Raw genomic sequence first — 22,940 nt, forward strand, 5'->3', positions numbered from 1 at the left:
ACTCCTTTTCTTTTTGCAAAGACAGACTAACACGGCTGTTACTCTGAAATAAGTTAGACAAAAGAGCATCTTGAGTTGTGTATGAGAGCCCTCTTATGGAAGACTGGGGTTTACTTCCCCTCCACCTCTTCTGGGCATTTTGAGGTGAAGGAGTAGGGAAGCAAGCCCCAATCTATGGGCCTTTAGGGCTCATTCCTGGGTCTTTGGGCCTTGCTTCCCTTTGTCATGTCCACTTTTATTTGGGCCTTGTCCCCCACATACCTCAGGCACAGGGGCTTGCTTTGTGCACCCCCTACGTCGATGCACGTGCAGAACTCCCAACAGTCCCAGGTTCCATAGGACTGTTCACTTTGACCCACAACCTTGCCCCATCCCAATGCAAAAGGAACGTTTCCCGCATTCAGGGCAGCTCAGGGAGAAGAGGGGCAGTTAGCTCTGGGCCCCCAAACCAAGTGGTGTTGCAACTTGGGGTGCAGGGTCACAGCGCCACTCAGGTTTGGTCTGTCCCTCTGCTGTCTCCGTCAGGGTGGCCAGGCTAAATTTCAGCATCATTGCAACCCCCTGCACTAGGTCATAATATCATATTTGGCACAAGGCGGGGCAGAGAGGCTGAACCTGAGTGGTGCAGCATCCCACTTCAGCCACTTGAAATGCTGGGAGGTATGCACGTGGGGCCCCCTTCATGCTTCCCCCCAGAATGTTCCAGGGGCTTGCTGACCCGCCCCCATATACCAAGCCCCTCCCCCAGGCACGTGGGCCTCACTTTGCCCTACGTGGACTCCACGAAGCCTCGCTAGCTCCACCGCCCCGGCAGATCCCACGCGGCCGCACTCGGAGGAGGGCCCTGCAGTGACGCTAGTTTGGGACAGATTCAGAGGTCACAGCCTCTGGACGGAAAACATTGCACAACGCCCCCCCGCCGCGAAATCGGCTCACGAGAGACGCCTCGATCTTCTCTGCGATTGGCTTAACGGCCTGGAGTGGCCAGAAAGAGAATGGCTCTTGGCCAATAGCAGTGGAGAGAGGCGGAAGTGGTCCGTCCCTGGCGTGGGTCCGGGTGGAAGTGGTGCTCTCGATCCCACAGTTCCGACCTCCGTTCGCTCCCGCCGCCGCCAAGATGCCGGGCGCGCCCGAGAAGGAGTCGGAGCTTTCGGAGCAGATCGAGGCCTTCATGGCTCGGCTGAAGCGGGGCGGGGAGCGGTTGAGCTCAGAGGAGGCGGCGCGGCAGACGGTGGGGCTGCTGCGGAAGATCATCGGCCATGGGCGCTGGGGCAACGCGGGTGAGGCGGGGCGGGCAGCGGCGGTCCCGTGGGAGCCCTTGGCTGGGAACCCCCTGGGGCGCCGGTGTCCCCGCAGGCGGCCACGGGCAGCGCGTCTCGGCCTGCGCCAGCTCCCTGCCCTCGAGCGGCGCCCGGGCTCGTTTCCCCAGTGATGGGCACCCCGTGGCCCCATCTCGCTGCCAAGGGGCTTCCCCGAGCCGCCGCCGGGATTCTCCCTGCTCCGTAGGACTCGGCGCCGCCCGGGCCCCGATGCTTCCTCCCAGCCACAGGCCCGCGCTCGAGGTTCCTGGCTCCCGCAGTGATTATCCCTCCGTCCGCCCCTCTCTCACCCACCCTGAGATCACAGCTTGCCCCCGGGGTTAGCGCTTTAATGAGCCCTCTCTCTAGCCTTGATGGGAAACACTCTCTGATCAGAAACATGAGTGTCTGCCGCCCACCACGGCCCTGGATTTGAGATACTTCCCTCTGAATACGGAGTCTCCTCCCCCGCTTTTCCGTAAACCCCGCTGGATTTCTTTTTCCCTGTTGGTATTTGCAGATCTTCCCAATTCAGTATGCGCTGTTAAATAAGACCAGAGCGAATGCTGACACTTGCAGTACCCACCAGCTGGATTTCCCCCTCTCCCTGAACTCAGTGCTCCACTGTTTATGATCCTTTTAACAGTTCCTGGAATGTGTGACATCCAAACCACTTTGACTTAGTTTTGTGAGTGGGATTTAGTGATATACAGTATGAAATATTTTAGTAAAAGTCCCATCTCATCTATTGTCTTCACCTCATCCACTCACATAGTAATATTATCCAAAAGCCTGACTAGTTTGGAATGATCTCACCTTTATAGCTCACCTGAAATTTTTTTTATTTTTATTTTTTGTTCATGGCTGTTTTCTGTCTAAATATTTGTTCCAGTATGTTAGTAGCAATTGAACCAGGTGCAGGACTATTGAAAGATAGATCGGTTTTAAGATGGCGTAGGGCCACTGGCTGTGGAGTTACTTGAGACTGTGGGCAGGACCTGTTCTTGGAAGGATAGAGTTAATAATTTTATTAGGATAATGTTGAAGTAAAAAGAAAATGGTACAGAGTTTAGGCATAGAAGTTTCTGGTTATCAGGGAATAAGGTACAGATTATCAAGGGGTGCAAAATTCGGTTTAGGAGTGTGTGGCGTAAGGAATACATAATCTGCAATCTCCCCAATTGGGGGTAAAAGTTTAACGGGTCAAAGTACAGACATTGAGATATGGGGATATATTGTCTATAATAATAGCTATGTTCAGGTGTGGAGTATAATGAGCGGATACGATGATGAGGATGGATCTACCCTCATTTGGTGGGATTTAACGTTCAGTGAGTTTATGGTTCCAGTTCATATGGTCCAATGGAAAAAGTCTCAGTCCCTTTCCCATAGTTGATGCACGATGTCGTACCGGCTCACACCTCCTGGTACTGTCGGTGGCCGGTGATGTGTTCAATGTAGATGTCCCTGAACCATTGGATAGTGTCCGAGACCATGAGGTGCCGTATGAGCCGTGCGTAGCGTCGACCGATCCCACAGGTCCGCAGCACACGCTCGTTGAAGGGGTCCCAAGCGCCCATACTAAGGCATCCCCTTGTTTCAGGGGACTTGATGGTGCTGATTCGGAAGGAGGGCAAGAGGATGACTGTAGCCCAGCCATCTGAGACCACTGTGGGAAACATGGTGCGGCGAGTGCTGAAGATCATTCGCGAGGAGTACGGCAGGTGAAGCTCTCCCTCCCCCTGCTGCCTGTGTGTACCCCTCTCAGCGATCTGGGAGAAGATCTTCCTGACAGGATCATTTGGATCCTGTATGGTGTCTTCTCTTTGCTGCTCCTGTGAGACTCTTCAGGAGTCTAAATGAGATGTCTGTCCTCCCTGTCTCAAAGATTTACCTTCAAGGTTAAACTCCTTTAATTCCTTTGTAGGAAGGTTTGTAGCCACAATGAGCCTTGTGGTTTCCCCGCTACTGACATTTCTTCTAGTATGTGTTACTGCTGCGTGAAGCCTCCCTCTGCTGCAAATCTCTCTGTGTTCTGACCCTGTATTGCACATGCTGTCCTCTCCCTACTTTCCTAGGAGAGAGTGTTCTGTTGGAGCAGCAGTCTTGAGCCAGGCTGTTTCATGTGCCTCCTGCAGCTTTCAAAGTTTACTTACATAGCTTTCAGGAGGTACAGTTATTGGCAAAGCTTCAGGTAGCTTTCTGCCACAGACAGCCCTGGAGCACAGTTGCCAACTTTCATACAGTAAATAAGCACCCCGACTTTCACAATAAGCCAGAAATCAAACTAATACCATTTCAAAACAAGGCCAAAACAAGCCAGTCCCTAAGAACTCCCAACACTTTATGTGACTAGATCTCCCCGGCGTGCAGTCTAGGACTGTGGTGGGCCTGCTGTGTATCCCTGATTCTCTCCCCACCTTGTCCCTGCTTGCCAGTAGCTGATCAAAAAAAAGAAGCAACTAGCTACTAGCCAACAAGCAACTCACAAGCCAATTAAGCCAAAAACAAGCCCAATTTCTGCGTTTTTTTCGCAGGTTTGGCATGTCTGCTCTGGAGGCTATTTGAGAAAATAGGTGTGGCCCTCTTATCTGACCCGGAATAAGTAAGGCCCCTTATTTCTCTGCTCTGGAAGGACAGCAAAGCTCAAAAGCAGCCTCATCAGGTTGTTTACTTGTGCTCCCTTCTTGCTGTGATGGGCTGTGTTCTTTCCATAGGCTCCGCGGACGCAGTGAGGAGAGTGACCAGCAGGAGTCACTGCACAAGCTTCTGACCTCTGGAGGGCTCAGCGAGGACTTCAGCACTCCCTATCCCCCACTCAGGGCTAATGTGATTGAAGCTATTAGTGAGCTGCTGATAGAGCTGGGTACGAGAAAACCATTCTATCACAGGGTGGGAGAGGGGGCTGTTCGTGGGATTAGGGATGGGGAAGAACCAGTTCCCAGCTTGAATGGAAAGGATGGGGAGTTGTGAGGCTCAATCTTGCAGAATGTGTGTATCCCGGGAGCAGTGCAGAGGGATTCCTTCCTATGTGGTCCTGTGAGGAGAGCAGAACAGTGTCAAGTATGCACCTTCTGGAAACAGGGAAAATTCAGCCCTGTGCTGTTTGCACTCATGTCTTTGAAAGAATCTGAGCAGAGCCCTTCCTCCAACTGACTAAGATGGAGCCATGGTGTGCTCAGGTCCTGCAGGGAACAGAATTAAATATTTTCCCCTGCACTTCTTCCCTGGCGGATGCACTGCAAGGATTGTCTGCAAGCAAGGAGGTCTGCGTGCAGCACCTGAGACAGCTAGGAGGGTTGCTGTGAACCTCTCAAACTTCTCTCTGCACATGGTACAGCATTCCGCTTCAGTTCTCCTTCCCAACAGGTCATTGTCTTCTACATCTGTCCACAGATCAGCGACCATCTATCCTCTTGAGGATTACACTGCTTGGCAACCTCCCTCCACATTCAGTACTGGCAGGCTATAACTTCCTCATGGATCTCCCATTCTGGCACCAAGATTTAGTCCATGGGCAGGGTGGCCACCATAGCTGATGCTGGTCCTTTCCTCTCCCCTTATGGTGGGATTTTCAATATGCCTTATTTTCCTGGGCAGTTTGGGAGCCTATGGAAGTCAGGGTGTGGTGCTCTTTGTGCTGCCACAAGGCACCTACAGCCAGACTCTAACTTGATCCCAGCTGGTGCAGGGGCTGGGGAACGGAACTGATGCTGCTTCACCAATGCCCATCTTGCTGCCTTAGCGAAGAGTGATGTGACACACAGCCTGGTTTGGCGGGGGGGGGGGGTGTCAGGTAATAACCTAGTTACCAAATTGGGGGTCTCAGTGTTCAGATAAGGAATGTTTTGCCCTTTCATCAAGTTGTAGCTCAAAACCTCAGATGCTCTCCCTTCAAACCCAAAGCTCTAAAAAGTATGTTGTTGGGTTTTTTGGGCCTATGGGATAGTTCCCTGGAGAGGGAATTGCAGTTGTGTGCAGTGGCGAAGGGCTTGTGCTCTCTCCTGTTGGTGCTGTCTGTGGCTGGAATCAGAATGGCAGGTATAGGGCCTGACTCTCCTCTCACGGCTGGATGGCTTCCCTTGCAGAGGGCACCACTGATAACATTGCGATGCAGGCGCTGGAGCACATCCACTCCAGCGAGGTAATCATGACCATTGGCTACTCTCGCACCGTCGAGGCCTTCCTGAAGGAGGCAGCACGCAAGCGGAAATTCCATGTCATTGTGGCGGAGTGTGCGCCCTTCTGCCAGGTAGGACCCTGGCTGGCTGTGTTCTCAGGCTGTGTCTGTGGTAGCTGTGCAGTGCTTTTATCTGCCTTAGGAGGAGCAGGTGTAGAAATAACAGGTACTTCTGCTCAGCATGAGGGAGTGACCAGGCTGCCCCAAGAAATGGTGTGGGATTGCTGGCTGTGGCCAAGAAGTGGGGGAAACTCCTTGCCTCCCCCATCAGTGATTTAGAGGACAGCATATGTGCTATACCACTGGCAAGTTTCTGGCTCAGATAATGTAGCTTCTGACTTGAATTGTGTGTCTGGCACTGCATCAAGTCCAGCTCAGGAGCTTCCTTGTCTGTTCCCTCTTAAGGGACTCACCAGACTCTCTCTCTTCTGTAGGGTCATGAAATGGCCGTCCGTCTATCCAAAGAGGAGATTGAAACCACTGTCATGAGCGATGCAGCCATCTTTGCTGTCATGTCTCGAGTCAACAAGGTAGGTTTTGGGGGTGGGGGTGCGGATCAGTAGTGGGGTTCTGGTGTTCAGGCCTTATAGGGCCATCCATAGGCAGCATCAAGTGAGTTTGCTTCCCCTATTAAAGACCCCAAAGAGCTTGGAAAGAGGTGGCTAGAGAGGATGTCTCAGGAGAGGTTTTAATATTTACATATTGTACCCACCATAATATGAGTGCTACTATATAGATATGTAGAAATAGAACACCTCCTCTGAAAAGCTTACAATTTAATAAGACACAGGATGGGGAGCAGGATACAGTGTACAAGCAGAAACCAGTGTGACTGACCACACTGGGACAGTTCCACTGGGACTCCCAACTTAATCCCAGCTGCCCCTCACCCGAGTGGCTAAATTTCCAGGATGCATTAGAACAAACAATGAGCTTGAGTGGACGCAGAGTTGCTCTGAAACACACATTTAGAGCCAAGGGTTGACTCCAGCTTTTTTTTTTTTTTTTTAAATAAAAAACAACCAACCAAAACCTGCCCATCCTGAGGGGGAAGCACTGCGCCCCTGCCTGGAGCACAAGTCACAGAGTAGGCAGTATGCCAGCCTTTGGCAGGGTGTCAGGAAATTGCTGCTTTCCTCACTCTCGTGTGGAGATGAGAATAGAGCACCACAGCCCTGCAATGAAGCCTGCTAGTCTTCTAACTTCCACTTGGAAGGTCTGACAGTTCTGGATGCTGTTCTAGAGGAAAACTTTTGTGGAGAGCCAGTCTCAGATGGAACAGATCCAGCACACTGCTGAACTAGAATCCCAGCCTTTCACTCTCTGTCTAGTCAGTGTAATGCCCTCTTGCTGTGATATATATAGAAGGTGAGAACCTGCAGCCCCTAACCCCAGCATGGTCTGAGCCAGTAGCCCAGGATTTGGAGCTCCTTTTCTCTGCCTGTCCCAGTTCATTGCAAAGTGCTCTAATACTAATTTGTACTTGGAAGGTGATCATTGGTACGAAGACAATCTTGGCCAATGGTGCGTTGATTGCTGTAAGTGGGACTCATACCCTGGCACTGGCAGCTAAACACCACTCCACTCCCCTCATCGTCTGTGCACCCATGTTCAAGCTTTCACCGCAGGTAGGACAACAACTTTGATTACAACATCTGCTGTATCTCATGGCAAATAGAGGGACCTATATTGCTCATGAAAGTGAGTAATGGATAGCATGGACTGGCTAAAATACAGGCTGGCAACCCAGAAGGCTTCTACCAATCCTGCTAATGCACTTAAATCCTAACGCAAGGGTGCCTCTGCCCCATTGATGGACCTTCCCCGAACAGCTCTACTGATGTGGCTTAGGCCTTTGTTCCAGCACAGATTGCCAGATATCCTGAATGGTGGGCTCTTATGATATAGACCAACATCCACTCGAGACTGAGAGCTATCATATTCATTTCACTTAATCCAGTGGCGATTTGAACTCGCATCTTCAGAGGCGGAAGGAGATGTTTTAGGACTTTCCTGCTCTGCTTTTTTGATATTGTAATAATGGATCCTGTCTCAAGTCACTAAAGAGCAGCTTGAGACAGTCATGTCTCTCTGCTCTCCTGACCTACCAGGCTATCCTGCAGAGCAGCCAGAATATAAGCAGGCATAAAGGAACTAGGAATGTATGGCTTGCCTGAGTCCCTTGCTGCACAGTTTCACCTGCAGTTACCATGCATATTCGTCTGAGGCTGCAGGCGACTGCTGTACACTCTACAAACCTAAGCTGTGAGGCACTTACTTTCCTCTGCTCAGTCCCTTCCAGCACTTATGCCCCAACTCCATATGGTATAATGGGGATGGATGGCCTCTTCTGACTCTATTGCTCTTTCTTTCAGTTCCCCAATGAAGAGGATTCATTCTACAAGTTTGTCTCTCCACAAGAAGTGCTGCCATTCACAGAAGGTACTGGTCCTCTTTAGTGCAGGTTTTTGAAGGGGAACTAGCTGTGTTGACCCAAGGCAGCAGGAACTGGGACCCTGTCTCACATGTTTAAAGACGGAATTAGCTTGTAACCAAGGGCAGGAAATCCTGCCCATTGTTTTAAGCTCTGAAATGACTCTGACCACTGTCCTAGTTTATATGCTACTTGGCTGATGGGAGGAATGGAACAGGGTTTCCTCTGAACTCCATCCTTGCAGTTGGGCTCCTGCCCTATGAAACACTCTCTTATACAGGTAGTAATTTAAAAAAAAAATCAAGATTCTGATGGTGACTGCTGGTGGGCAGCAGAGCCCTAGCACAGTGTCAGAAACCAAACTAGTTTCTGTGTAGCGTTCATACGTAATGTGACTTCTTGGAACATAACACTCCAGAAATATTATATGAATTATTGCCACTGGCTGACATAGTTTTGTTTCTGCCATGGAGCTTCTGAGGCCAGGTTAGTGTGGGCAATTCCCGTCTCCCATGTTTAAGAAAGATGAATTCAAACTGGAACAGGTGCAGAGAAGGGCTACTAGGATAATCAGAGGAATGGAGAATCTGCCTTACAAGAAAAGACCATAAAGAGCTTGGCTTATTTTGCCTAACAAAACAAAGGTTGTGGGAGATATGATTGCTCTCTATAAAATACATCAGAGGAACAAACATCAGGCAGTGAAAGGACTGAAGTTAAGGGCCAATGTTGGCACAAGAACAAATGGATATAAACTGCCCATCAACAAGTTTAGGCTTGAAATTAGATGAATGTTTGTAACCATCAGAAGAGTGAAGTTCTGAAACAGCTTTCCAAGGGGAGTAGTGGGGGCAAAAACCCTAACTTATTTCAAGACTGAGCTTGATACATTTATGGAGGGGATGTTATGATGAGGTTGCCTACAATGCATATGTCCCATCTGTGACTACTATTAGTAAATATCTCCAATGGCTAGAGATGGGACACTAGATGGGGAGGGCGCAGAGTTACTACAGCCAATTCTTTCCAAGGTGTCTGGCTGGTAGATCTTGTCTAAATTCTCACAGTCTTAACTGATCACCATATTAGAAGACAATATGTGTTCCCCCTCCCCTGGATCAGATTGGCAGACATGGATGCGGGGAGGCTGCCCTCCCTGGCAGTGTGGCGCACTAGTCACTTGCTGGTTTGAACTAGAACAGATGGTGGATCCTTTGTAACTTGAAGTCTTTAAATGAAGATTTGAGGACTTTAATAACTCAGCCAGAGGTTGTGTATTGCAGGAACTGGTGGGTGAAGTTCTGTGGCCTGTGACATGTAGGAGGTCAGACTAGATGATCATGATAGTCCCTTCGGGCCTTAAATTCTGAGAATCCATCTTTAAAAAAGATGGCAGCTCTGGTGCCCATTTACATAGCAACCAACCTTCCAAATCCATGTTTCTGTGCAGCAGGACCCAACCAGCGCTGGGCTAAGACAGTTCTGATTAAGGCTTTCATTGTGGCATTTTGCAAATTTTCCATCGGGGGCTCTTCTGGTTAGCACCAGCAACAGCCATCAGCAGGGACAAACGCTATCATTTTTATCCAAGACTGTGCTTTATATCCATAATTCAAATAAACCTACCATGGCTGGGGTTGTCTCGAATCTTGTTCTGCTATTTCAGTGCTGACTTCAGGGGTGGTGAGGGGAGGGTCACAACCTGTGCTCCAGGCAGCGTATGGTGAAGCCACACTCCACATCATCTTGTCTATTGCTTATCTCTAATACCATGACTGTTTGCTTTTCAGGGGAGATCCTGTCAAAGATCAATGTTCACTGCCCAGTGTTTGACTATGTTCCCCCAGAGCTCATTACTCTCTTCATCTCCAACATTGGGGGTAATGCGCCCTCCTACATCTATCGCCTCATGAGTGAGCTCTACCATCCTGATGACCATGAACTCTAAGGTCTATTGACATGAAGTGCCTCAGTGTCCAGGCTCTTCCTACCTTGCTCTTTTGGAAAACCCAGCAGCTAAATAAACCCAGGGCTGCAGAGATGGGGGTGACTGTCTTCAAAAGGAAGCATCTGTGTAGAGTATAATGTTTCCACCCTAGCCAAGAGCAGCAGTGACAGATCTAGGCCTGGTTTTGCTTCCACCACTTGTATTACAAGGCACATGGAGCAGTTTTGAATCTATTTGAAGTTTGGAACCTGTTGTTGTCATTCTTGTATATCTCCACAGAAGTTCTGGTTCAATGATGGACTGGGTATAAATGGAATTCTCTGTTGCCACTAAGCTGCATTACCTTAGTGTGCTACAATAAAGACTGCTTGTAGTGATCTCTGCTGTTGGCTTATTTTCTATACAAGAATAAAATGCTCATTCTTCAAACAGTAGCAGCATACTGGCCCCAGCAGTGAGCTGCTGTTGTAGCAAGATGGCTATAGTTGCTTTGGTGGATGCAAACTGAAAAGCCTTCTGTTACAAACCAAAGGCTTTAGAGTGCATTCTCTTTAGCTGTCTCTGGCAATATGACAGCTCTTAACAGTGCACAGCAACGCTACATCACAGTTTAGGGTAAGAAGTGAAATATTTCCCCCCTCTGGTTTTGTTTAGACAGTAAAACCTGGTGGGCCAGAATTCTTGTTTTAATTTAGGCACTTAAATCCTGTGTGTTATAGTAATGCCTAATAAGTAGATAGAAATTTGTAACGTGACCCCCTTACTGGTATAGAAATAAACCCCAATCTATTTAGAGCTGCAGGGTGAATTGAAGAGTGGAGGCAGAATAAAATTAGAATTCGAGCAGGACTTCTTATTGCAAGTAGTGCTCTAGGGATCCTTAACTACCTCTTTTCCAGCAACTTCATGTTTCACTGAGAAGATAGCACCTGGCTATATTTTTGAGATCTCCCCTCCACCTGGAGAAAAGGATTGATGTGCTGTGAAAGCCGCAGGCAAGGAAAGAAACAGCTAGCTGGGATTTCTCTGCTATTAGATGCTTAGTTGAATGAAGTGACACTTTTGGTTCTTTGATGGTCTGACTCTAAGTTTGTCTACAAAATCTTGCAGATGGCCTGCACTCACTCCAGACAGTTGTTGGTTTATTAATAAATACTTAGCCCTCTACACCTTCAAAGTGCTGTAAATACATTAAAACAACCCTTCCCCTATGAGGAGTCCTGCCATTCTCACAAGAAGGGAATTTAACACTTGCAAGTGTGAGACTATTTCTACCCTTGAATAGCCACGTCTAGGCACACAATATAATTTCTGAACATTGAAGCCTCTTCTCTGGGCTATACGAGCCTTCTCCTGCCACATTCCCAGGGATGATCTCGGCTCCTCAGAAGGTCAGCTGTGAAGGTAGTACCTCTGATACCATCCTGGCTCAGGAGTTGCATGCAAGCAGCAATGCTGCTTTCGCGTTGCTGGCTGAAAATATGAGGGGTTGTGTGACATCAACATTCCTGGAGGGTCTGATTTTTAGCTCACACTTCGAAGCGCTGTCCTTGTTTCCCAAACAGCTGCCAGGCTTGGGCCATTCTCCGCAGTTTAGCCAAATTAGGTTTAGGCTGGTAGGAGAAGAGAGAATTAATGAATTGATACAAAGTTTCATTAAGAGAAAAGGACTTTACTGACCTTCATAGTCCTTTCCCCACACAGAAAGATGCTCAAGTGTTTTATCAAATCTAATTTTAAATGTCCTCTGTGACTTCCAGTTTCACAATCTGATGCAGTGCCTTGGCAGCAGGGTGGATAAAAGTCAAGTTTTTATTAAACATCAGATTTATTTTTTTTAATATACATCTTGCTAGTCCATTGCTTCTCATTTTAGGCTGAGTTGTTTTGTACTTGTTTCTTCCATTAGTTTACTCGTTAGTAGAATTTTAGATTTTACATCTTTTTCCCTTAAGTCTCTCACTTAAAAGCCTCATCTTTTCTGAAAATGAGAAGCCCAGGGCCTCATTAATACCCACACTGTAAGAACAGAAAACTGATAAGCAAACTGACCTTCCTATATCTGCAACCAGCACCACATTCTGATATAAACTGGCATGAATGAAGAAAGCTGAAATGCTTTGGCAAGGCCATACTCTTCTGGCAGAATTTGAAGTCAATGGGACATGTGCTCATAAGTCACCTAAGTGCCTATAATAACTTGTGTATTAAAAGTCTAAGTAACTTTTCATTGTTAACAGTGAAGCAATTTTGTTTTGAAATGAAAGATTTTATGCTCCTAAGAGAAAAGTTTAATAAAAATACAATGTTTTAACCACTGCTGTTACACTTAAGCATGTTTAATTTTAAGCACTAGTGACCCCATTAAAGTAAACGGAGCTTCTCTTGTGAGTAAAGTTACTCACCAGCTTGTCTGCAGGATCAGGGCCATACTATTCAATTTATTTTTGTAAAATTCAAATACCCTACTGGAAGTGGCATTTAAGAAAAATAGTTCATTGTATATTTTCATCTGAAGTTGCAATAGTACAAATTTTCAAATTAGTTTTACAAAACCTCAATTTTAAAAAATCATTCCACCCTGACAGTCAAAATGTTCTCCTGATCTTCAGCCTAGATTTTCTTTCTTTATTTCGTCCCATTCCTCTTGGTTATAACTCCTCATATCATCCTAAATAATTCCACCTTTCAAATAGTAGATTTACCCATCTAGGCACACAGAGCAAATGTACTGTTTCAGGCAACCATTTCCTAAGAAATTGAGTTATGAAAGAAGAGAAAAAAGCAAAAAGTACTGATCTGCTGTGGGATATCCCATGTACTCAACATATTTAGGGAACAGCACACTTAGTAGGGAGCTTTAGAAAGGTGCACATTACTAGTTCTTCCCCCACCACTAGTTGTCCCTTAGCCAAATTAGACAGACTTATTCTCTTCTCATAAGTCTTCTGCAGTTCCCTGGCCATTTTTTGTTGCTCTTCTTTGAATTCCCTCCAGTTTGTCTTTAGATGAGTTTATAACAGTGTTTCAATTGCAAAGGGTTACCAATAGTGTGACTCCCTAAGATGATACAGGATAGCTGAATAAACATTGCCAGTGGCTACTTACCAAGTCTGTACAACTTCAGGAAGAAATATTACAGGAAATGGCATGTTAACAGTAGGGTTCTAAAGGCAAATGTGCAATACACCAAATGAGTAGAGTCTAAAATAGCATCTGGACATGCTCTTTGTGCCCAGTGAGTCACAGTCTTCATTTATACACAATACCCAGTGGGTTTGTTGCCTCTCTCTGCTCAGCTCTTCACACTGTACCTGCTTTTCCTGCTTCAGGTGGTCTATGTCTGCAAGTGGCATCATGGAAGGTCTCCCATGAGCACACTGGAAAGGCAGCTGGCAAGAGGACAAAGCTTCAATAAGCTGGCAGCTCTCCTCCTTAGTCAAGCTGTCATTAAACTTAATAGCTCCTGAAAAGAGAGGCGAATTATAGCATGTGCTGGCAAGAGTTCAGTTCAGCTAACAGTTCAGTTCCTCTTGGAACTATGGACAGCATAGCAAGTTAATATGGGGCAGCTCCCACTTCCTCCCGCACCCTGAGACCACAAACCAGCAGCATAGTACACTAGACTTCAGATTTAGCTCCAGTTAATCAGACTTCCCTCAAGAAGCCTTCCTGGCACACGCACACACAACCTTTTCCATAGCCTAAGCTGCTTGGTCTAGTCTGAGGCTGCTAGATGGCAGGGCAACTATTTCCTTGCTTCCCAGATGCTACAGTTGTTCCAGCTCAAGGCACATGAGCAGCTTCCTCCAGAGCTGAAAACAAGGCCATTCCACAAATGAGGAGCTACCAAACAGAGAAAGACTGAACACCCACCCCATATGCTATTTAGAGATTGAGTACCACCTCAGTAATCATCCACTCTTTCCCACATCTGGGCATTTAATGCAACCACTGCAAATCCAGGCAGGATAGTAAGGTGTCTCTGGTACTTTAATAACCTTTATCTTTCCTAAACACCAGAGGGTGTGAGAATCTATGGTCTCATTTATTTCTCACCTTAGCAGCTTGTATCCTGCAGTTCAGAGATGGCACTTGTCCTGCTCTTCTAGCTAAAAGCAATCTTGTACGCAGTCTGCGACTTGGAGACTCTAGTGATGTGCCATTGAAACAATGCCACCAATCCACATTTGCCCTTTGGCCATGAGGGGAATGTTAATGCACTATGCAACATGTCTGCTGGCATGAAGGGGTTAGAATTACTGCAGCTTGCATTTGTGAGATCTACTCACCTTCTGGGCTTCTAAAAGCCCAGAAGGTGAGCCAGATGTCCATCATGGATCCAGAAAACTAGCACTTCCAGGGTCTCCAGGACACCCTACACTGGCATTTCTACAACTTACCATTTGGGGCAGTCAAAAATGTGCTTTTTGCGAACAGGGCACTCCTCCTAGGCAAATTGGAGGATTGGGCCAAAAGGAATCTGATGAGGTTCAATAAGGATAAGTGCAGGGTCCTGCACTTAGGACGGAAGAACCCAATGCACAGCTACAGACTAGGGACCGAATGGCTAGGCAGCAGTTCTGCGGAAAAGGACCTAGGGGTGACAGTGGACGAGAAGCTGGATATGAGTCAGCAGTGTGCCCTTGTTGCCAAGAAGGCCAATGGCATTTTGGGATGTATAAGTAGGGGCACAGCGAGCAGATCGAGGGACGTGATCGTTCCCCTCTATTCGACATTGGTGAGGCCTCATCTGGAGTACTGTGTCCAGTTTTGGGCCCCGCACTTCAAGAAGGATGTGGATAAATTGGAGAGAGTCCAGCGAAGGGCAACAAAAATGATTAGGGGACTGGAACACATGAGTTATGAGGAGAGGCTGAGGGAGCTGGGATTGTTTAGCCTGCAGAAGAGAAGAATGAGGGGGGATTTGATAGCTGCTTTCAACTACCTGAAAGGGGGTTCCAAAGAGGATGGCTCTAGACTGTTCTCAACGGTAGCAGATGACAGAACGAGGAGTAATGGTCTCAAGTTGCAGTGGGGGAGGTTTAGATTGGATATTAGGAAAAACTTTTTCACTAAGAGGGTGGTGAAACACTGGAATGCGTTACCTAGGGAGGTGGTAGAATCTCCTTCCTTAGAGGTTTTTAAGGTCAGGCTTGACAAAGCCCTGGCTGGGATGATTTAACTGGGAATTGGTCCTGCTTTGAGCAGGGGGTTGGACTAGATGACCTTCTGGGGTCCCTTCCAACCTTGATATTCTATGATTCTATGATTCCTGCTCCCACAGAACTATTGAATTAAAAGTTCTAGAGCTCATATGAATTGATGCACATTAGGGCTCTATTTTGTCAGCATCTCACATCTGAATAGGAATGTGGATAATAGCCACAAACAATGCAAATAGAGGCAGCATGTTCTGTCCTTGGCAGAGCTCTCCAAAAAGAGGGCAACTGCCTCCTGCTACTAGTAGACACCCTGTCTTTAAAAAGTTAGACTCCTGCAACCCTTCAAAGTGCCATATTATTCCAGAGCCCCAGAAAGTACACTGTGTAGAAATGGAAAAGTAGAGAAGTTCAGCTCACTTACCATGGCATGCTTGGGAAGCCAGCACCTTTAGAAAGGTTAGTGGGAGCGTCCCTTGTGCGCCTCCTGTGGTCTGCAATAGCTAAAAGTAGAGAGAGAACATGGTCCAACTTTCCAGTGAGTATGAAAAGGAAAGAATAGTAACATTAGAGAAGGAACAGATGAGGAAGACCTAGTAGGGCCCACCTGGTCCACATCTCCCCACTGTCAATTCTTAAGAGCTAAAGGATGGTATTCTCCCAGGTTTTGTCCTGTCTCAAGCAACAAAACTTTCAGGGTTGCTTGAGAGCTATCCTGACCCACTTCAAAAGAAGAGCACTACTTACCTCAACTTGTTCTTGAATCAACTCCTGAAAAGCAAGAGGCAGAACAATCAATCACTTACTGTTTTTTCCCTCCTCAACTTTCCTCTCTACTGTCCAAACCTGGACATATTTACTGTCTCCAGTTCCAAGTCACTCACTGTGATAAATAATCAAGAAGGATGGGCCAATGATTGGAGCATTAGCCTAGGCAGTGGGAGATCCAGGTTGAAGTCCCCACTCTGCCATAGACTTCCTGTGTACCTCGGGCAAGTCACTTAGTTCCCCTCTCTAAATTGGGGATGATAGCACTTCATAGGGGTGTTGGGAGAATAAATACATTAAAGATTGTGAGTCTCAGGTACTACATGATAAGGGCCATATAAGTACCATAGACAGAAGACCAGCCTGAAGTCACCCCAGCAAACTCCCGAACTTACTACAACTTTTCAGGACTGCACTAAAGGGATAGCAACACACAATTTCCAGAATCTGTTTAAGTCCTAATCTTAAAGCATCTCCCATTAGCTTGTTCAATTACAAGACCAGTAAGAAAGAATGGTAGCTTACCCAACAGTGACAGTGGTTCTAAGAGATGTGTTGTCCACATTGATTCCACCTCTAGTGAGCCATTGCCCCATGCATGCAAGATTGGACTCTTTTGGCCTGCAGTGTTCACTGGTGCCACACCTTGGATGTGCTCATGCCCCCTCTCCCCTTCCCATCCAAGGACATAAAGAGCAGAGGCTCGCACAACCATCCCTCAGTTTCTTCGCCAATACAGACCGTAGGTGGTATAGGATTTTCTAGTAACGGGGAAGGAGGGTAGGTTGTGGATGGGTTGCAGAATCCATAGACAACACATTGTGAAGAACCACAGTTATTGTAAGTAAACAACCATTGTTTCTTCTGGGAGTGATTATCCACATGTATTCCATTTCTGGTGACTAGTAAGCAGTGACCTCATAATCAGGGGGTGGATGCTAGAAGTCCTATTTAAATAATGATTGCAGGACAGTTCAGCCAAAACAGGAATCAGATCTTCAGGCCTCAACTAAGAAATAATGAGGGATGAAGGAGTGGACTGATCCCCCATATAGTTTCCCTGCAAATTTCTGGAATTGGTATGCTTTTCAGAGAAGCTCCAGAAGCTGCTTAAGCCCTGGTGAAGTGGGCTATAACTTGCATGGGTGGATCTAAGGACGATCAAAAACCTCACCACCTTCCGCTCTTTAACCTTTTTTCCTCTAACATAAATACATAACATGTATATTTAAAAAAATACCCCAAAAAACCCCAACCCTCTAAAGCCCTACCAACACATGACACTCCACTGCATACACTTCTCTCCCTAAGGAGAGGATAAGAAAACAAAACAACACATGACAAATGTTTAGTCACATTGCTTAGTGCACTACTGGAAGGTGCTCAGATACTACAGCGATAAGTTCAGTCTAACCCAGATAGAACCTAGATAGAATAGATCTAATCTAGTTAACTCATGGCATGATTTAATACAATTACATACCCAGTTAGTCTTTAGGTAGATGTTGCCTGACCCTTCACCCTATCTTCAAATGCTACAAATAGCCTCGGGATGCTCTTGAAGGGTATTGTTCTGTCAAGATGACATAAAAGAGCCCTAATCATACCAGCAACATGCAGATTGGCTTCCTCTTGGTTGGAGTGGGGCTTGGAAAAGAAAACTGGCAGATGCATCATCTCATTTAGATGAAAATCCAAGACAATCTTTGGTAAAAAAATTTAGGGTGAGCCTTAAGGATCACTTAGTCTGTAGGGAACACCACGCAAGAGCCTGAATCTCTCCTACCCTTCAAGCTGATGTTATGGCTACTAAAAGGGCTGTTTTTTACAGGTGATATAGAGAGTAAGTTGTGAGTGGGTGAAAAGGGGGTCCCATTAACTCAGCTAAAACTATCCTGAGGTCCCAGAAAGGAAGAGGGTCCCAGACTGGAGGAAAACACAAGAATAGGTCCCTAAGGAATCTAGAAGCTGTATGGTGGGAAAAAATGGTGTGACCCTGCTGGGAGAATGATAAGTTGCTATTGCTCCTAAATGTATCCTCATAGAGCTGATGAATAATCCTATATGCTTTAGGGATAACAGATGATCCAGAACAGAAGGAAAAGAATGGTTCCACACTGTAAGGGGGCACTCACCACTTGAGCACCTCCAAGCAGTGGAGTGTGGTCCACAGTCCGTTTCTCACCCCTGATTCCCTGGGAGGGATAGCTCAGTGGTTTGAGCACTGGCCTGCTAAACCCAGGGTTGTGAGTTCAATCCTTGAGGGGGCCATTTAGGGATCTGGGGCAAAAATTGGGGATTGGCCCTGCTTTGAGCAGGGGGTTGGACTAGATGACCTCCTGAGGTCCCTTCCAACATTAGACTGGAAGAGTTTGGAAGAGATTGCCTGACAACCTTGGTAGGTCTTCAGTAGCTTGGCCCTCCAGCCAAGTCACACAGTCCAAATGAACATCCAATAAACAATCTATTTGTCCTTAGTAGAATCTTCAGCCTCAGAACTGGGTCCTTTAAATTCAGCCCTTTGTTCAGGCTCCCAAATAAGCCCTGTCCCCTTTGTGGATTTATTCCATTTTACCTGTGTCCAGTAATGCTATAAACAGCAGCCATATACTCCTTACTTCAAACCTTTGTGGCTACTTCCCTGGGCCTCTTCATACCGGGCCCTTTTATGTTTAGCCCTGCATTCTCAGATTCCTCTCTCTCTGCAGTCCAACTATGTAAGTTCAGCCAGCCATAAATTCTAATTATCAGGCTCCTTGTCCCAAGAGGAACACTCTTCTTCACTTCTCTGCTCCCAGCAAGCTGAACTGCTAAGGCCAGGCAGCAACTTTTATCTGGGCCAGCAGGGCCCTGAGTGATCGTTTCTAACCCTCTAGCCCTTAGAGGACCAAATTTCTGCAGTTTCCAAAATGGCTTCTCCAGAGAGTCCTCTCTAGGCAAGCTTGGGGGACCCACCCTCACTGCTCTTTTCCCCAACTTACTCTTTCTTGGGGTGGGGCGTAGTAAGACTGCAGGACCCTCAGCAGGGAGCCACCAAGTGCTAAATACATCCCATCACACCCACCCTACAGAAACTATGGTTCTTTGAGATATTGTAGTCAGTGTGGATCCTGTAAGAGCCCATCCACCTCATGCATGCAAGATCAGTCTTTTTGAATAGTAGTGTCTGCACATGCACCCTGTGCCTCCTTGCACTCCCATACAAGGACATACAGGACACAGTAGCCTAAACCCTCCCTCAATTCCCTCACAATTCAAAGCTGGTGTTGCTGAGGACTCCAAAAAGTGTGGATCGGAGAGCAGGCTGTGAGAGCCACATTGACTACATCTTGAAGACCCACAGTTACTGTAGGGTAAATACCTGTTCTCTCTTTTTTGAGTATGTGTTAGTGTGGATCCCACCACAGGTGACTGGCAAGCATTATCCTCTTTAGGTGGTGAGACTAAAAGCCAGCTGCATTACTCAAAGATTGAAGTACTACTCTCCCAAACTTGGCATCACCTCTATACACCCACTCAAGTGTGCAATGTTTGACAAAAGTCAGTGGGTTGCTCCACGTTGCTGCTTTTGAGATCTTGGATACTGGCACATTCCTGAAGACACCCTCCATCAAGGCACAGGCAGTATTTTGATGTGTGAAGGGAAAGGCTCACAAACTAGCTGGTAACAGTGGAGATCCCAGAAGGTCTCTAAGTAGATCATGCAGTGTATGAGATGGCTTGGCCTTTCGACAAACTAAATATATACATAAAAAAACCAACAACCCAGGGAGACGGTCTACAACATTTAATCCTGTCAAAGTAATACAGCAAGCCTCCAGAAATGTCCAAAGTATGCAGCTTCTCTCTTGGCATTGAGTGTGGCTTCAGGAAGACAACTCATAGGTTAATTGGCTGATTTAGGTGAAATGTCGAGACTACCTACCTTAGGGATGAACTTATGGTGCTAGGGTTCTGAATTCTCAGAACCCCTTTGTCCTTGTGAAAGGATAAAGGAGGCCTGGCCATAAAGATTTGGAGCATGCTCGCACTCCATGCTGTGGTGACAGCTACCGGAAAGACTCTCTTAGGAGTAAGGTGATGTACTGAACAATCCATGAGTATCTCTAATGGAGGCTCCATGAGTTTTAAGAGGACAACATGCGATCCCAAGGAGGAGCTGGGACTCCCGCAGGGGGTAAATATCCAAGAGGCCCTTGGAGAATCTCAATACCACTGGATATGAGAAGACTGCATATGACAGTATCAGAGCATGACATGCCAATATAGCTGCAAGGTAAGCTCTGAAACAACTAAATGCCAATCCAGCATGTTTCAAGTGCAATATGTAGTCAAACATCTGTGGTACCATGGCCCCAATTGGATCCAGAATCTGCTGAATTGCCTATACAGAGAAACCTTTCCATTTGGAGGAGTAGGTATTCATAGGAGATGGTTTCTTATTATGCATGAGGATTTCTTTAACCTGTCAGGAACAGTCCCTGTCAGAAGTGCTCAACCAGCCAAATCCAAGCAATCAGATGCAATGACTGTAGGTCTGGGTGCAAGATCTGACTGTAGTTCTATGATACCGTGTCTGGACAGAGCAGAAGATGGATGGGAGATAAAATGGACATTTGCAATAAGTAAGACAGCCAAAATTGCCTCAGCCAGTCGGGAGCTATTAAGTTCAGTATGGCCTTGTCCTCTCTGATTTTGGATATTAATCTGGACATCAAGGGAATGGAGGGAAAGGTGTTTCGTAGGCTCAGACCACTGTAGAAAGAAGGTGTCTGTTAAGAAGCCCAGTCCCATACCCCCTCTTGAACAGAAGTTCAGGCATTTGGTAATATTTCCTATTGTGAACAGATCTATTGTGGGAATCCCCCAATGGTGAAATATCAGTGCTATGATGGAGGTCTGCAGTGACCACTTGTGACTGCTTGCTGTGTGCTGCCTAAGAAGCCTCTCAGGCTTTAGCGGGCTACTGAAAGGTTTAAAGCCAATGGGATTACCCAGTGGAGATGACATCCAGTCCACAGCTTGATGGCCTCCTGGCAGAGAGGGGATGACCGAGCACCTCCTTGCTTCTTTACATAGTGTATTGTGGATATATTGTCTGTCAAGATCTGCAACATGGAGTCCTGCAGAACAAGCTGGAATGCCATGCAGGCCAGCTAGAAGCCCTGAGCTCCAGGATGTTCACATGCAATTTCAAACCAGATCCCTTGCATATGCAGATGGCACCCCAACCTGTACCTTAGGTGTCTGTGATGAGTTTTATTGTCAGGGAGGGGATCAAGAAGGAAACCCTCTTCTATATGTTTCCAGCCACCAACTGAGTTCTCATAGAATCTGGGGTGGGACCAGGACTCTCTTGCTCATGTGATGCTTTGACGGGGAGTATGCAAACCTCACCCATAACTGCAAGGACCACAGGTGAAGTCTGGCAAGCAGTGTCACATATGTGCATGCTGTCATATGGTCCAACAGTCCTAAGCATATACACACCAACCTTGTTAAAGTAAATTTTAGCTCATTTGTTATGGACTGAAGAGACCATAAGATGTCCTCTTGGAGGTAGGGATTTGCTGATCAAGAGCTAATCATGGTTCCTATGAACTCTATTGTCTGTTATGGGGTGAGAGACGATTTTTTGCAATTCACAAAGAATCCCAGTTGGGAAAACAAGGAAAGAACTGATATTGTAGTCTCCTACTTGGACCTTCCTCTGCTCATTCAGATATGGATAGACATGGATACCTTTTCTCCTTAAATGCACTACTATCGCTGCCAGACATTTTGTGAATACTCTTGGTGCCATGGACAGACCTGTACTGGTAATAGTTGGGCCCTACTGTGAGTCTCAAGTACTTCCTGTGGGATGAGTGGATAGCTCTATGGAAGTACACATCCAGGAAGTCAAGAGCTACAAACCAGTCCTGAGCCACAAGAAATGGAATGATGGATGCAAGTATTACCATCCTGAATCTGAGGTGCCATATATATTTGTTGAATCTCCTCTGATCTAGGATAGGACAAAGACCCCCTTTTTTCTTCGAAATGAGAAAAAACAGAGTAGAAGCCTCTTCCCCTGAATTCTGAGGGCCCTTCCTCTATGGCTCCTACGTGAAGCAATAAGGCCAATTCTGCTTGTAATAGGCTCTCATGAGAAGGATTCCCGAAGAGGGATGGGGAAGGTAGCGCAGGGGGCAAGGAGTAGAAATATATAGGGTAGCCAGGGGTGATGATCTCTAGCACCATCTGTCCAATGTTATGACAGACTTGACAGTACCTATCTGCCTTTTTAGAAGTAGGTGCCACAGATGATTGGGTCTACTATAATTTTTTTGCTGGCTCCAACAGCCCCTCATTAATTGGCAAGGCACGCCTTTCAGGCAAGTAAGAGTACAAAATATCCAGTAGCTTGTGTGAGTCTTCCTGCTCTACCTCCATGGAGATTTCCAATATGTAATGCAGCAGTTACTGAAATGTTTCCCAATCATACGGCTGAGTGGAAGTGGAGGGACCTACTGCCTAATCTGGTAAGGAAGACTAGACCACTGCTGGGATCAAGTGCTCTACTGTCTGCAGGTGTTCTTCCTCATCTTCCTGTGCTATACTGTGAGTCTGTACCATCAGCGCCCCTTGAGCACTCTATGAAGTTTCATAGGGGAATGAGATCTAAATCTACAAGGGGTAGTGGAGGTAGTTTTTCTTGCTGGTTGCATACCCCAAAGGGCCCAAGATTGCACATTGTAGGAGTAAGAGGCTGGGGGCCATGGGGTTGGATATCAAGGTGAGTGCTCTCCCTGAGATCCCATAGGTGTACATCTACAACTTCTAGATTCCCTGTTAGACCAGCAAAGGTCATATGAATAGAAAAGAGAAGAGTGGCTGGGGGATACCCTCCCTACTATGCTCAAAAGGGGAGAAAGAAAATGAGTACTCCTCCTCTACCCTAACCAGAGTTTTGGGGTGAGCTTGAGTCTTCCCCACCACTGCAGCTGAAGAGTTGACTGGTACTGTAGCAATACTGGTAGTCAATCCCAAAATACAGAGGGCACTCTTACAGCTGAGAATACTATGGTGACTCAGGCTTCATGATCACTGCAAGATCACGTGACACCACAAATAACTTCAGTGCCAAGAAAGTCAGTGCTGGGAGCAT

At 46.7% G+C, this 22,940-nt stretch overlaps 2 protein-coding genes across 5 annotated transcripts in view; one reads left to right on the forward strand and one right to left on the reverse strand.

Moving 5' to 3' along the window:
* Nucleotides 1–773: 773 nt before the first annotated feature.
* On the forward strand, nucleotides 774–10,237 carry EIF2B2 (eukaryotic translation initiation factor 2B subunit beta). Of its 2 annotated transcripts, none has more exons than XM_084632361.1 (8): nucleotides 774–1,280; nucleotides 2,902–3,022; nucleotides 4,016–4,164; nucleotides 5,387–5,550; nucleotides 5,913–6,008; nucleotides 6,969–7,106; nucleotides 7,854–7,920; nucleotides 9,703–10,237. In XM_084632361.1, the coding sequence occupies exons 1-8, from the start codon at nucleotides 1,118–1,120 to the stop codon at nucleotides 9,858–9,860; spliced, it is 1,056 nt and encodes a 351-aa protein (XP_084488487.1). In that variant the 5' UTR covers nucleotides 774–1,117; the 3' UTR covers nucleotides 9,861–10,237. The 2 variants fall into 2 exon arrangements, with proteins under 2 accessions (XP_084488487.1, XP_084488488.1); XM_084632362.1 differs by lacking the exon at nucleotides 774–1,280 and adding an exon at nucleotides 1,369–1,562.
* Nucleotides 10,238–10,981: 744 nt separating this feature from the next.
* MLH3 (mutL homolog 3) overlaps nucleotides 10,982–22,940 on the reverse strand; it is a 38,324-nt gene continuing 26,365 nt past the window's right edge. For all 3 annotated transcript variants that reach the window (XM_084632359.1, XM_084632358.1, XM_084632360.1), the window contains 4 exons: nucleotides 15,770–15,793; nucleotides 15,447–15,525; nucleotides 13,175–13,326; nucleotides 10,982–11,473 (listed from right to left, as the gene is read on the reverse strand). In XM_084632359.1, coding sequence (XP_084488485.1) covers nucleotides 11,390–11,473; nucleotides 13,175–13,326; nucleotides 15,447–15,525; nucleotides 15,770–15,793 — 339 coding nt within the window. In that variant the 3' untranslated portion in view covers nucleotides 10,982–11,389. The remainder of the gene's footprint in view (nucleotides 11,474–13,174; nucleotides 13,327–15,446; nucleotides 15,526–15,769; nucleotides 15,794–22,940) is intronic.

Source organism: Lepidochelys olivacea (assembly GCF_965140295.1).
Source record: "Lepidochelys olivacea isolate rLepOli2 genome assembly, chromosome: 6".
Taxonomy (NCBI): domain Eukaryota; kingdom Metazoa; phylum Chordata; order Testudines; family Cheloniidae; genus Lepidochelys; species Lepidochelys olivacea.

What these genes read in the sequence shown, in the direction of transcription:
- EIF2B2 (XM_084632361.1), top strand. Translation starts at nt 1,118, where the DNA reads ATGCCGGGCGCGCCCGAGAAGGAGTCGGAGCTTTCGGAGCAGATCGAG. An exon ending in ATTCGCGAGGAGTACGGCAG is followed by an intron (nt 3,023 to 4,015) that starts GTGAAGCTCTCC and finishes TTCTTTCCATAG; the next exon opens with GCTCCGCGGACGCAGTGAGG. An exon ending in TCATGTCTCGAGTCAACAAG is followed by an intron (nt 6,009 to 6,968) that starts GTAGGTTTTGGG and finishes TGTACTTGGAAG; the next exon opens with GTGATCATTGGTACGAAGAC.